The 13,376-nt window shown below is 45.6% G+C and overlaps 1 protein-coding gene across 1 annotated transcript in view; it reads right to left on the bottom strand.

The window, feature by feature from the left end:
* The window catches only part of CBY2 (chibby family member 2), a 13,418-nt gene extending 1,026 nt beyond the window's left edge, over nucleotides 1–12,392 (bottom strand). Inside the window, exons 1-4 of the mRNA XM_077778793.1 lie at nucleotides 12,211–12,392; nucleotides 11,838–11,918; nucleotides 11,107–11,208; nucleotides 7–446 (exon numbers count right to left, since the gene is read on the bottom strand). Of these exons, the coding sequence (XP_077634919.1) occupies nucleotides 7–446; nucleotides 11,107–11,208; nucleotides 11,838–11,918; nucleotides 12,211–12,285 (698 nt within the window). The 5' untranslated portion in view covers nucleotides 12,286–12,392. The remainder of the gene's footprint in view (nucleotides 1–6; nucleotides 447–11,106; nucleotides 11,209–11,837; nucleotides 11,919–12,210) is intronic.
* Nucleotides 12,393–13,376: the final 984 nt, after the last annotated feature.

Genomic DNA, 13,376 nt, shown 5'->3' with positions numbered 1-13,376 from the left:
CCCCGCCAGGCCCTGCGCTCCTCCCAGAAGACCTGCAGGAGCCTGTTCTCCTTGCGGAGGGTCCTGTTCTCCTCGCGCAGCGCCCTGTTCTCCTCGCGCAGCGCCCTGTTCTCCTCCTGCAGCAGGGCCTCCCTGGCCAGCCGCTTGTGGTGCAGCTTGTGGTGGAAGGACGACGGCGGCGAGAAGTACGGCGACGGCAGGCGGCAGTTTTCGTTCACCCAGCGGCCGTCCTGGAAGACGAACATCTCGTCGCTGAGCTGCACCCGCGGAGGGTTGTAGTCCAGCTCCAGGTCCGCCTGGGAAGTGGGGCGCTCCATGGGGTCCAGGGGCACGGAGGAGAAGCGGTTCAGCGGGTACGAGTGCTGGCTGACCACGCGGCGGCTCGGCCTGGGCAGCGCGGCCTGGCGGGCGCAGCGCGGCCCGGGGTACAGGCTGTNGTGGCGCCGCTGACGAGCCGGGGCCGCACCCCCGCAAGACGCTCTGTGTGAGGGTCCGGCCCGGCCGCAGCGGACGCTTGTGCGTTAGGCCTCGCGAGGAAACACAACCGACCCCCTACCTGCAGCCGTTCAGGTCTGTAAAACGCCCGCGACCCCTGAATTCGCAAACACCAAACCATCGTTCCCAGTAGAAATATGGGGCCCGGTTCCTGCCAGCCACTAGTCAGTTTTGTCAACCAGCCAAGACATAACCTTGCATGTGTATGTATTTCCGTTGAAAGACCTCTTATTTAGTGCGCATGATTGACTCGTTAACATGGAACGGTGAGACCACGGCGCCGTCGCTCGTGCCTGAACAAAGCTGGTATCTAAGCCATGTTTTCTCCACCAGGCGCATCACACCTTCTTTCATTAAGGAGCACTAGACAGCACTTCTGCAGTGTGCTTGGGGGCCGTTTGAACTGTGAAATCGTCTCCCACCCCTTAAAAAAGCACAAAAATGGCAACAGTGCAAGACTACGTAAACTGTTTTTACAGTGTGAGAGCTGAAGCAAGAAGGCTCCTTAGCTAGAACGTGGGCCTCAGGTGACTTACATTTTTTTGTCGCTCTGTGCATGTCTGTAAATGACCAGCAACGGGCCACAGGTATTGATTTGCTGGTTACAAATTTTAGCGAGTGGGCAAATACACAAATAGAGAATCCATGAATAATGACTTTCCCGTGCATGTTGTGAAGGTTGAAGGGCATTCCCTTTGGAGTCCACCAAATATTTTGATTCCCGGCCCCACTATTTGATCAGTGACAAGACTATGGCAAGTTCAGTTTCAGTTTCCACATTTTCGAACTGGGATAACTACACATCTACTTCGTTTCCTCGGAGAGATATTCTTAGGATTAAAAGGGATGTATAAAAGCATTAAGCGTGGGCTCTGGCACACTATTGTCACCTTAGAGGAGAAACACACACTCTTCTCAATCGACCCCAGCTGCAGATATGTACCCACAATGGGCATGGGCAAAGGGACAGCATGAATCACCCCAACAGATGCCCAAATCGGTGATGCTGTCCACCAGCCGAGCCTTCTCCCTTGCCCCATTCAGCCTTACCCTCCACTCTTAGCCACCCTGAGTCTATCCTTCCAGAAGCCCCTTGAATACCCATTGACACAGCGTTAGGCTCAGAGCAGAGTCCAGCTGGTAATTCTGGAAAAGAAGGGCACCAGCCCAGACCTGTCACCGAGCAGTGAGAGTGCAATATGTGGTCATGAAGACAGCAAAGGACACCAAAGAATTCATAAGGAGGAGTTCATGATGGTGGCCCATATACCTCAAGACCGCCATATAAAAAGGGGATCAGAGCTACAGAGCTTAAATTCACTAGGCCAGCAGCTCTTGCACTTCCCAGAGTAGAATAATCATCTGAGTGTGTCTTCAGTGTAGATTTCTGAGCTCCCTACTTGTAAGACTGATTCACCCTCAGTATGGGATACGGTCTAGGAAGCTGCATTTCTAACCAGCTTCCTCAAGGGATTCCGGCTGCAGGCAGTCAGGACAGCTCAGAGCCAGGTAGGATGTGCCATTTGCCCAGGTGAGGGTTACACCAGGGATAAAGGCTGAGGGGTTAAGACTGGAGATCGCAAGAATTCTCATCCTGGCTCTGTTGCTGATGGGCGGTATGAGGTTGGACATCACTTTCACCCTCTCTGAGATCCAGATTTTTTTACTGAGGTCCAGAGTCAGACTCCCTGACCCTATACACACCTTCCAACACATAAAGTCAGTTAAATGTGCCTGTAAAATGGAAATAAAAACACATGCCCTGTTTGGTTCACCACACCATTGTGAGGAGTGGATGAGATAACAATTGCATACATGTTTTTAAAACTGCCGAGTGCCTTAGAAATGTCAGGTATTGTTATCATGAAAAGTAGGTTTTGCTAATGGCATAATTCTGAGGTGTATTCAAAAAGTGGTGAGCAGGTGGAATGTGTCCTGGAGAAGAGGTAACAATTGCAGCAATGAATTTAAATAAAAGTAAGATCATGATAGCTACCTCTACACCAAAAGCATTTCACCTTAAGTACATTGCAATGCTCTCCAAACATCAATTCTTCATTTCTCAGGCTATTTTCACAATTTTACAGATACAGAAGATAGAAAACAAGTCAGGTTATCTGCATTATATCTTCGGGTATAGAGAGAAATATAATTTGCACGGTGTATAATGTTGGCTAGAATTCTTTAAGACCCAAAGAGCTAGATAAATAGAAGGCACAGTTCTATGCCATTAACTTTGCAATAAGCACATGTCATTAACTTTGTAAGGATGTGCTTAATCTTCTAGAGAGTGAGGGTGTGGGACATTCTGCAATCAGAACCTTATTTACTTTAAATAAATCCAGCCTCCGTGGTGTTCATATTTCTCAGTTGGGAAAGCACATTGGCTCCTGCAGCTGAAGCTGAGACCAGAGTGAACCTCACTGTGGGCAGCACAGCCCACTTCCCTGTCAGTGTAAGCTCCTTGATCCTAGATTTCCAGGACGATTAGCCGCAATCACTAAGGAATGGATCTTGAGAGGTCCTCTTCATCCAATGTGGCCTCTATCTCAGCAGGGTCCTGCTCTAGGAGACTTTACTATGGGAACTGTGGTTTTAGTCAACAGTGCATATCCCAGCCTTGAGAAGAAAACAAACATTAAGCTCCAATTCTGTGTTAGGCTCTGAGCTGAGCATTCTACCCACCAAATTAACTTAACCCTCGCAATACTGACTTAATAAAGCGTTGTTATGATTGCTGTTTTACAGATGGAGGAGCAAACTCAAGATTCTAAGTTAAATAAACAGTGCCAGTTCACCCACTAAGTCACAAACCCAGATCTGGCTGCCTGAACATGTATGTGTGAAACACACATATAGGAAATCGCCATGGATGCTGTATGCCAAGGACTTGCAGTAGTCAGGGCAGGTGAAGATCGTTTTTTCTTAACATTAACTTTATATTATGGAAAACTTCAAACATATACAAAAGGAGAAGAGCCCAATAAACGTCCATATACCCCTCCCCCAGTCTCATAAATCCAGGCCACACCTGTTTTATCTGTGCGTCCACTCAATTCCACAACCACTCCCCCACCACTGATGTATTTTAAAGCAAAGGGTAGACATCCTGTTATTTTACCCATAAATACATGAATGTGAATCTTTTTAACAAGCATCAATACCATTATTATCCCTTTAAAATTTAATACTGGGGGCGCCTGCGTGGCCCAGTTAGTTAAGTGTCTCACTCCTGATTTCAGCTCAGGCCATGATCTCTCGGTTCATGAGGTGGAACCCCACATCAGGCTCTGCACTGACAGTAAGGAGGCTGTTTGGGATTCTCTCTCCCCCTCCCTCTGTCCCTCTCTCTCTCAATCTCTTTCTCTGTCCATCCCCCCTTGTTTGTGCGCTCTCTCAAAAATAAATAAATGTTTTAAATAAAACAAAATAAAATTTAACGCTAATCACTTAATATCAGCAAATACAGAGTCAGTGTTCAGAGTCTCCCAGTTGTCTTTATGTCATGAATGTTTTGTTTCAATCAGAGATATGCTTCTTCATCCAATGTCCAAAAAGGAATCACTGTATAAAACACTGGTTTATTACTGTTCAGAGTACCCATGATGGTTGTTAAATCATCATAGTCAGCTACGCTTATTCTGCCCTGGTACCCCAAGGAATTTTGACTGCTCCCTCAGCAGAAATGCACTAAATGGAACCTTAGCATGTAGGTGGTGGATCCCTAGCCATGAACAGTCTGGATATTTGGGCCCTCATCCTTATGTATGCCATCTTACCCCCTGACCTTGGTTTTCATATCTGTATAATGGGGATCACGGACAGTATCTCTTGGTGTAACTTTCTCTGGTCCAATGATGGATCCATGTTTTAAGTGGGCACCACTATAGCCCCAGCTGCCCTTTTTACCAACCTTCACACCTTGTCCCCTCCTTTAAATGGCCAGCTCTTCCCATGCGGAGGGCCTGTGCCTTCTCTGTTACCTGCCCAAAGCACCCAATCCAGAAAATGCTGATGGACTAATAGGTCCCCATGACTTCCTTCCCCAGGAAGCCAAATCCTCCTCTCATGACTAAGCCCTGTATCTTCTCTCCTATTCCCAGACAGGATCAAGAAGAAGGTCAAGTCCAGTGTTGCCTCATGGTCTACTGTCTTAGTCCATAAAAACATTTAAAAATTTTTAATAGTTATGTATTTATTTTAATGGTTATTGGAAGAATATACCTATTTTGTCAAACTCACAAACCTATGGATAGTATTAAGGTGAGGCTAAAATAAATCAACACCTTCCTCTGAAAATGAGAAGATTTAAGGAAAAATACCAAATATGCAGGCATTTCAGAGATGCCAAGAACCATGATTAAACTTTGAGAAAACGTTAAGTCAAGACAAATTCTTTCTTTCCCCAATTCCAATCAGATCTGGCTGAATTTAGTCGTTAGAGAAAGGCTCACTCTTGGCCTTATGAAAACAAAGTCACCTCACCCTAAATATATTTCTACCCTGAATGTTCTTGCACCAATTCTTCATCCACATTTATGTTGATTAATCAACTAACATTAATTTGGCATATAGTCTCAGACCCCACCTGCCTTCGGGGAACTTCTAGTCAATTTGAAAATTCAGTCAATAGTACCAATTATATAGGGGCGCCTGGGTGGCTCAGTCAGTTAAGCGTCCGACTTCGGCTCAGGTCATGATCTCATGGTTCCTGGTTTTGAGCCCTGGGTCAGGCTCTGTGCTGACAGCTAGCTCAGAGCCTGGAGCCTGTTTCAGATTTTGTATCTCCCTCTCTCTCTGACCCTCCCCTGCTCATGCGCTCTCTCTCTCTCTCTCTCCTTCAGTAATAAATAAAAACATTTGGAAAAACAGTACCAATTATTGCCTGGTGCAAATGAGGGAAGTCAAAGAGCAGTAGGCATTAATGAAGACTATAATATGTGGGGATCGAGGGACTGGTCATCACAAAACTCAAAGAGAGTCCTGGCTCTATACTGTTTGAGTGTATGACCTTTACAAAATCATTTCATTTCTGTGCCTACATTTCCATATCTAGAAAATGTGGATGCTAACACAATTCAGAGCCACCCCGTGTTTGTACAATGATCAGTGTTAGAGGGTGCCATTCACAACTGCTGTTGCAGTGCACAACCTATACAACCATCCACAGCAACCTAACATCTGCCCTATATCTTTCAGGGAGTTAGTTGTAGAGTTCAGAAATGAAAGGAGAATGTGTGACATTTTCTTTGTTTATAGAGCTACAAAGATGATTACTACAGATTCAGAAGACAAGTTGCTTAGATTTCCTTAGCAGAGGATTTCTAGAACAAGGAAAAGGAAATAGCACTTACTGAATGACTGTTATGTGAGATACGCTAGTTGATTTCCATATTCATCTGTAATAACTTACAGAGAAGAACTATCACGTTTTACATAAAATCATATAACCAGCAAGGGGGAAGAGCCAGGGTTTAAAAGAGGATATCTGACTCCAAACCACACACTCATTCTTGCTCTTCACAGTGCGCAGATATTTTATTTTGCATGTGTTGATATCATTACTTTGCAGTGCTTCTCTGCCCTGTCCCATTTCTCCCCAGATAGGTAAATTACACTTCTCTGAGGACAGTGAACTATCCTTCCCCCCTTTTATTTTGACACGCCTAAAATAAAATTTCCAGTCCTGGAAATTAGAACAGCACACTTCACATACAGTGGAGGTATAATGAGCCCTTGCCAGTGAACTTATCAACGAAAATGCACTGAAAAGTAAGAACATGATATCAGACCTAAATGACATGAAATTGTTGTCACCTTTGGCCTACAAGAGCGCCGATTTCATTTGTCTTAATATATTTAGTGTATTTGGTAAAGTTCTATCTTCGTTTCAATTCCTATTTTTAAACTGCACAGCTGTTACTATGTGACGGCAAATCTATAGCAATGGGGTTTTCCTCCTCCTAATTCCGCAAAACCCCAGGTCAATCCGTGTAGTCCTTAAAAGGGGCTGCCCCCTGCATGCAAGCATGCTGCTTTTCATGTCACCATCTTGAATGTATCATCCAATGAGGGTAGAAGCCCCCAATTCCCATTAGCTTTGGGCTCAAGAGTCCCGTCTTTGAGTGCTCTTGAGAAAGTCACTTAGCTGCTCTCAATGTCACCTCTACAATGAACCTAAATGTAGCTGCTCTGCCTGCTTCCTGGTGTGAAAGGCCAAGGAAGTGGGAGGCAAGCAGTCATAAAGAGCAGATGGCCAGTTCCACTGGTGAGGCTTGAATGCTCCTGGCCTAAAGCACTATAGCAAATGCTGAATCTATTTCTTTACCAAAGTTTGGGCTTTCCAAGGAGCAAGGCAAACACATGAGCTACAAAACCCTAGGACTTCTCAGCCCCTTCTCGGTAGATCTCCTCAGCCAGGGGTATCACTAGTTGGGTATCATGGACTAAATTAATCTGTCCTTAATGTCCTTGAGGCCTGCCAAGAGGTCTGAGCTTTCAGGAGAACTCTGAAAGGTTCTTCTAAGCCTGGGAGGTAGAGCCTATGGCAGCATGATCCTAGTCCCCAGAGCAGCCATGGCCCACATTTCCCAGGAAGAAAAGATGGTCTCTTCCCTAATCTATGGGAAATGCACTCCCATATGGACACAGACCCAGAAGGGGAAAGAGGAGAAGCTTGGCTTCTTCTGGAAAGGATGGATGCATAAGAAGATGGGTTCAGGAAGGGGAATACAGTTGGCCATGGGGCTCATCATCACCTTGTTAGGAAGACAACCAAGAAAGTCTGCCCTCAGGAGCACCATGCTCACAGCTGAGACCTCAGGGAGGGAGGGGGTGTAGAGAGAAGAGGAGGCACAGAACCCAAAGAAGGCTCACGGCTCTGAGCTGTCGGCACAAAGCCCAATGCAGGGCTCGAACCCACATGAGATCTTGACCTGAGCCGAAGTTGGACTCTTAACCAACTGAGCCACCCAGGTGCCCCCAGCATCTCCTTTTCAAATGCAAGTGGTCTTGCAGGGAAAATGCTTGAAGTCACCAACCACTGAGTGCCTTGGTCAGATCACTGGCCTNGCAGTGAAGAGAGATAAGGTGATAATACCAGAGTCTCTTGCTGATGCTATGGCATTTCTAAGGAACAGGACTCTCTGAGTGGGACTTTCCAGGGTGTAGTTTCTGAGGTTGGTGGCCTTCTATCTGAAGAATTTGGGGAGGACTGGACAGTAACTAGGCAGGCGGAGCTGACGTGCTCTAGAGTTCTCTCTGCTCCTGGAAAAATATGGCTACCACAGACCAGAAGAGATGTCCAAATGCCCCAGTAGACTCAAAACCTGTTGACCAAGTTTTTTAAACACCTACTTTCCCAACATTATTGAGGGATACAACAAAGAACATTAGCCATCTGAGGTATTTTTCAGGTATGTGAAGCTGAGGATCCTTAGGATGCTGAAAGGAAGAGGCGGGGATGCTACTAATTTTTAGATGAAGGGACAAGGCTGAGTGTCATCATATTGTGAAATTAACTCAGCTGCCTATGACCACGATAGAGCGTATCTGGTTTTGATAAATGCTAACAGGTAAGAGGATAATTCACAGGTCAGGGTGATGGATTTTGAGAGAATTATACAGTTAACAGCAATAAGGACCAAGATGTCATCATATGTGATCATTTCAGCTAATTGTTTAACAAACAATCTCCTGAAATCTTTCTCCTAAAAGTTACTCAAATGGGGAGAGATGGGGGTATTGTGAGCAGATTCCATAGCTCCTTGTACTTGAAGAACAAGCCCTAACAAAGGAGAATGGAAACAGGAGGCTTGAGCGGGGCACTGGAGGGTGCTGTCGGAGCTCATTCTGATCCGGTGTAGACCCTTCGTTAATGGTCCAGCCATAAACCATGCCTTTCGTGAGATGCACTGATAGCACTCACTGGGGAAATAAGGAAGCCTGTGAGAATGGAATCGTTACGTGCAAAAGGGACCAGGTCAGCTGGCTTGGGCAGGAAATAACATTGATGGCTGGCAAGTTAATGCGCTGTTGGGAAATAGATCAGAAAACACAAATATTTAATGTGAGAAGAAAAACTGGAAATCAATAAGACCTGAAAAGACCTAAGGGTGATAACAAATAGTGAAGCACAGGCGTTTGCAATGTAATTGAGAAGCCTGAATGCCCAACGTGATTGGGAAGCCAGAGGCACTTTCTGGAGACACCCACCGAGCTGCTGTTGCAATTCCCTTCTAAACCAGATGGACTGGATTCCAGAAGAAAACAGCATGTGGCAAATACATGCAGGGAGCTAAGGCAAGCAGTTAGGATGCGGGGAGAGGAGGTGCTATTTCCTACAAGCAAGAGAAGAAACAGGGAGCTACGATGTGGCCTGGCCCAGCCAGGTGGCATACGCCTAGCGTGTGATGTAGTGGAAACAGCGGACACTGGCCTGGGCTCAAGCCCCTAACGCTAGCTCTGCCGTTACTAAAGGGGCTGCTGGGGAACCCAGTTCCCATGCCTGTGCAACCTGAACCTCACACTAGCATGGCCTAGTGCCTGCCACGTGACCAAAATCAGTGCTCAGTCGGTATTCTTCCCTCTCCGTGTTAACCAGATCAATCCTTCACCCCACGCCATGAACCATCTCACTTGGGGAGGTCTAACAAGCAGCCTACCTTCTCTCTGGGCCCTGGTGGGGGCCCAGTCCATATAATCTACATTTATAGACACGCACATCCTTCCCCCAGAGTGCTAGTCTAGAGCATCCTGGCAGGTGTCTGAAACCTGGTGTACGACCTGTGCCTCCCTGGCAGCTGTACGCATGAGGCCACGTCTGCCCATGTGGTGTACACATTTCATGCCCTCTGTGCCCCCCAAGACTCCAACAGGAGCACCAGGTCCTGCCATGCAGGAAGTGAATGGCCCCAGAACAGGCTGGAGCCTTCTTAAGCCCCTCCCCAGTCCCGTTCACCTTCTCTGCTCCTTCATGCTGGCCTCTTTGGCAGCTAAGCAGAAAGGGTTGTCAGGTGTAGATCAAAGGCTTTTTCCAACCTCCCCATCGCATGATCACAATTTCAAATCCTATTCCTGCCCCCATCTCCTCCCCCACCCCCATGCTGGCACCCTCTTCCTGTCCCTAGTGATGCAGAGATTGATTGATGTGGGCCGTGAACAAAGCAAAGGAGCAAACCCACCCTCAGGGAGTAGTGGCCAGCAGAACTACACGGCGTTTCAGTGGAAAGAATCAGACCCGAAACACGCTCCTAGAGCTGCAGGAACCGGGCCCTGTGGGCAAACCCTGCTGACTAATGATCAGGACAAAGGTAACTTACATTCTAAGCTTCCTGAGTTGAAACTGATGCAGTGGCTGCTCATTACAAAGTTATAAGGATGGGTGCGCCTGGGTGGCTCAGTTGGTGAAGCAGCTCAGGTCATAATCTCACAGTTCGTGAGTTCGAGCCCTACATCGGGCTCTGTGATGACACCTCAGGGCCTAGGGCTCTGCTTTGGATTCTTGTCTCCCTCTCTCTCTGCCCCTCCCCCACTCACCCTCTGTCTCTTTCTCTCTCTCAAAAATGAATACATGTTAAAAAAATTTTAAGTTAGGGGCGCCTGGGTGGCTTAGTCGGTTGAGCGTCTGACTTTCGCTTCGGTCATGATCTCACGGTTGGTGGGTTCGAGCCCCGCGTCGGGCTCTGTGCTGACCGCCAGCTCAGAGCCTGGAGCCTGTTTCAGAGTCTGTGTCTCCCTCTCTCTCTGACCCTCCCCTGCTCATGCTGTCTCTCTCTCTCTCTCCTAGAAATAAATAAAAACATTAAAAAAAATTAAAAAAAATTTTAAGTTATAAGGATAACTTGAAAACAAATAATTAGTCAGAATGTTTTTGTGTCCTGCTTCTCCCACCTTCTGAACATACTTGCCTAGATTGTTACCTATTGAAAGAATGTTGAAGGTTTTCTTTCTAATCCTGTTCTTCTTAAAGTCCTTGAGATGGCTTTAGAAAACATATATATAATTTTACTATATATAATTATGTGATTATATATTATATATGTAATTCTATACTAAATATGTATATATTTAGTTTATATATTCATATATACATATATTTATATATACATACATATTTATATATACATATCTGTATAGATATAGATATATATTTATACTTATTTATATATACATATCTATATCTATATTTATATTTATTATATACATATATACATATTATATATTTGTTTATACATATCTATAGAGATATTTATATTTTTATGTATATATACATGTCTATATATCTATATATTCATTTATATTTATATATACATATGTATATATCTATATATATTTATATATATTTATACATACATACAGAGATATTTATTTATATATACATATCTATCTATATATTATTTATATATACATATCTATATATTTATATACACATATCTGTATATTTATATTATACATATCTATATAGATATAGATTTATACATATCTATATATTTATATATACATATCTGTATATTTATACATATCTATATAGACATATATAGATATGTATGATGCCCACAGGTGATTGATCCTGTTCCGGCACACCCCCATATGGAGCTTTCGGGTAGTTACCTCTGCACTGGACTCCTCCACCCTACATTTCAGCCCCTCTGGTTGGACCGCCATCATCTCCCAACAGGGCCTCAGGTGACTCTGGAGAAGCAAGGCTGCCTCCTTTGTGACATAGCAGCCGCAGAAACAATCCGTCAGGAGAACCCCACCAAGGAAAGGGCTGCTCAGCAGGAGGAGCCCGCAGACCCCCCAGCCTGGCAGCACTCCATGCATCCCCCGGCCTCCGTCCTAAGTCCCCTTACGCTCTGGCTTGGGTACTCGGCAGGCCCTGATTCTCTTGGCACCTCCAAATCACCTTGTACCTTTTGCTCCGCATCCCAGCTTTTCTACGTATGGATTCGGTCATATGAACTTGGTTCCAGGTCCCCATGCTAGTCCCTCCCTCCCCCACCCCGCCCCAGAGCTCCAGGGTGGTCCTACAACAGCAAGCACCAAAACATCTAAGTCTGAGAAGAGGGATTCGTTTCAGATCGTCATGGAAATGTTAAGTGTGATGAGGACTGGAAGGTCTTACCAGGTCACCAAACCCACCTTCCTCATTTGAGCGATGACAAGCCCAAGACCCAGAGTGGCTAAGCAACCCCCCCCCCACCACCCAGCACACAGCTGGTTGGCAACTTGAATCTGAGGCCCTGACTACACTGCTCATCCTACAATATCTTGCCAACGTTTGGAAAGAGGAGGGTTATTCTGGCTACAACTAAGTTACACCCTTCTGTGGATATCCCTACCTGAGGCAGAACCACATTGATGGGAATTTCTAGGCTTTCAGATCTGGTGTCTCTTTTTCTTGTAAAATTTGGCCTCGAGTGCTGTGGAAAAGAGAAAATAAGATTTCTGCTTCACGGCCCATCCTCTGAGCGTCGGTTGCTCACCTGAAAAACAGGAGACTTTCCCCTGTTTTCACTTATCCCCTCTTGTCACTTATGTACAGTAAAAAAATCTGAGTCTGAAAGCATGTGAAGATGGTATCTGATAAGATGTGATTTTAAGAAATTAAGACACATTGGGGTAAAGGGCTGCCAAAAAGTCTTAGGAGCAGAGATACCCACACCTATTACCTTTTCTAAGATGATTGCTTCTACCTCAAGTAAAAAGCCATACCAATGTTAGGTGCCAGGTATAGGTCCTGTGCAAGAGTTGGTCACCAAAACACTCAGAACACTTCAGAGGTGACATCACAAAACAATATGGTGTTTTTCAGGGCTCATGGTCTCTCTGAGTGTCACAGGCAGGAAGGAGGCATCTGACAGTCAGGAGGAGCTCACCCTGGTTGTATCTACCTTACTGATCAAGGTGAGTGTGACACACAATCATCCAAACATTAGCCCCCTGTTTGGTCATCCTATTTACATCCCCACTGCCCAGCTGGGCCAAGAGCCCTATCCTCTCTCTAAAGGTAGCATCTTCTACTTGGAGTTGTCTCACTCAAGAAGGAAGAAACCCCAACTGAACTCATTCCAGACCGAGGGAAGATATGTAGCCGGAGATATTTTCCGACACCAACCAATTGGCCAATTCTCTGAAGTCAACTGGATGCCCTATATTCAATTCAATTCTGACACGTTCTGCCTAAAGTTGGTGTTAGTCGCCTAAGTTGAAGGGCTCGGTCCCACAAGACAGCCCCCACTTCAGACACCAGGTGCAAATCCCAGGCCCCCGGTATTTCTTTTTTTTTATCCCCAGTATTTCTGAATGACCAGCTACGAATTGGAGGTTCCCACAAACCCCTCCTCAGCTTCAATAATCTGCCAGGATAGCTAACAGAACTCAGGAAAACCCTTTATTTAAAATTTGTTTTATTATAAAAGATACAGCTCAGGAATAGCCAAATAGAAGATGCCTAGGGCAAGGTATGGGGGGAGAAGGACACGGAGCTTCCATACCCTCACAGGGCACACCACCCTCCCAGCTCCTCTGTGTGTTCACCAACCCAGAATCTCTCCTAACCCTATCGTGTAAGGGTTTGTATGAAAGTTTCATCACCTGACAATGGTTGATTAAGTCGTTGTTCTTTGGGGATTGAAATTTTCCATCCCAAGCCCTCCCTTTCCCAGAGGTAGAGGGGTGGGACTCTGAAAGTTCCAACCCTCCAATCACATGGTTGTGCGTGGTTGATTCCTCAGGCAACCAGCACCCATCCTGAAGCCATCTAGGGTCCACCAAGAGTCCCTTCATTAGCATAATGTCAGGTGTGTCTCAGAGTGGCGCCTTATGAATAATAAAAGGCACTTCAATCACTCAGGAAATTCCCAGGGTTTTAGGAGCTC

Source organism: Crocuta crocuta, unplaced genomic scaffold (assembly GCF_008692635.1).
Source record: "Crocuta crocuta isolate KB4526 unplaced genomic scaffold, BGI_CrCroc_1.0 scaffold586, whole genome shotgun sequence".
NCBI classification, from domain to species: domain Eukaryota; kingdom Metazoa; phylum Chordata; class Mammalia; order Carnivora; family Hyaenidae; genus Crocuta; species Crocuta crocuta.
Note: the sequence above shows the minus strand (reverse complement) of the source record. Positions and strands in the feature narration are given on the sequence as shown.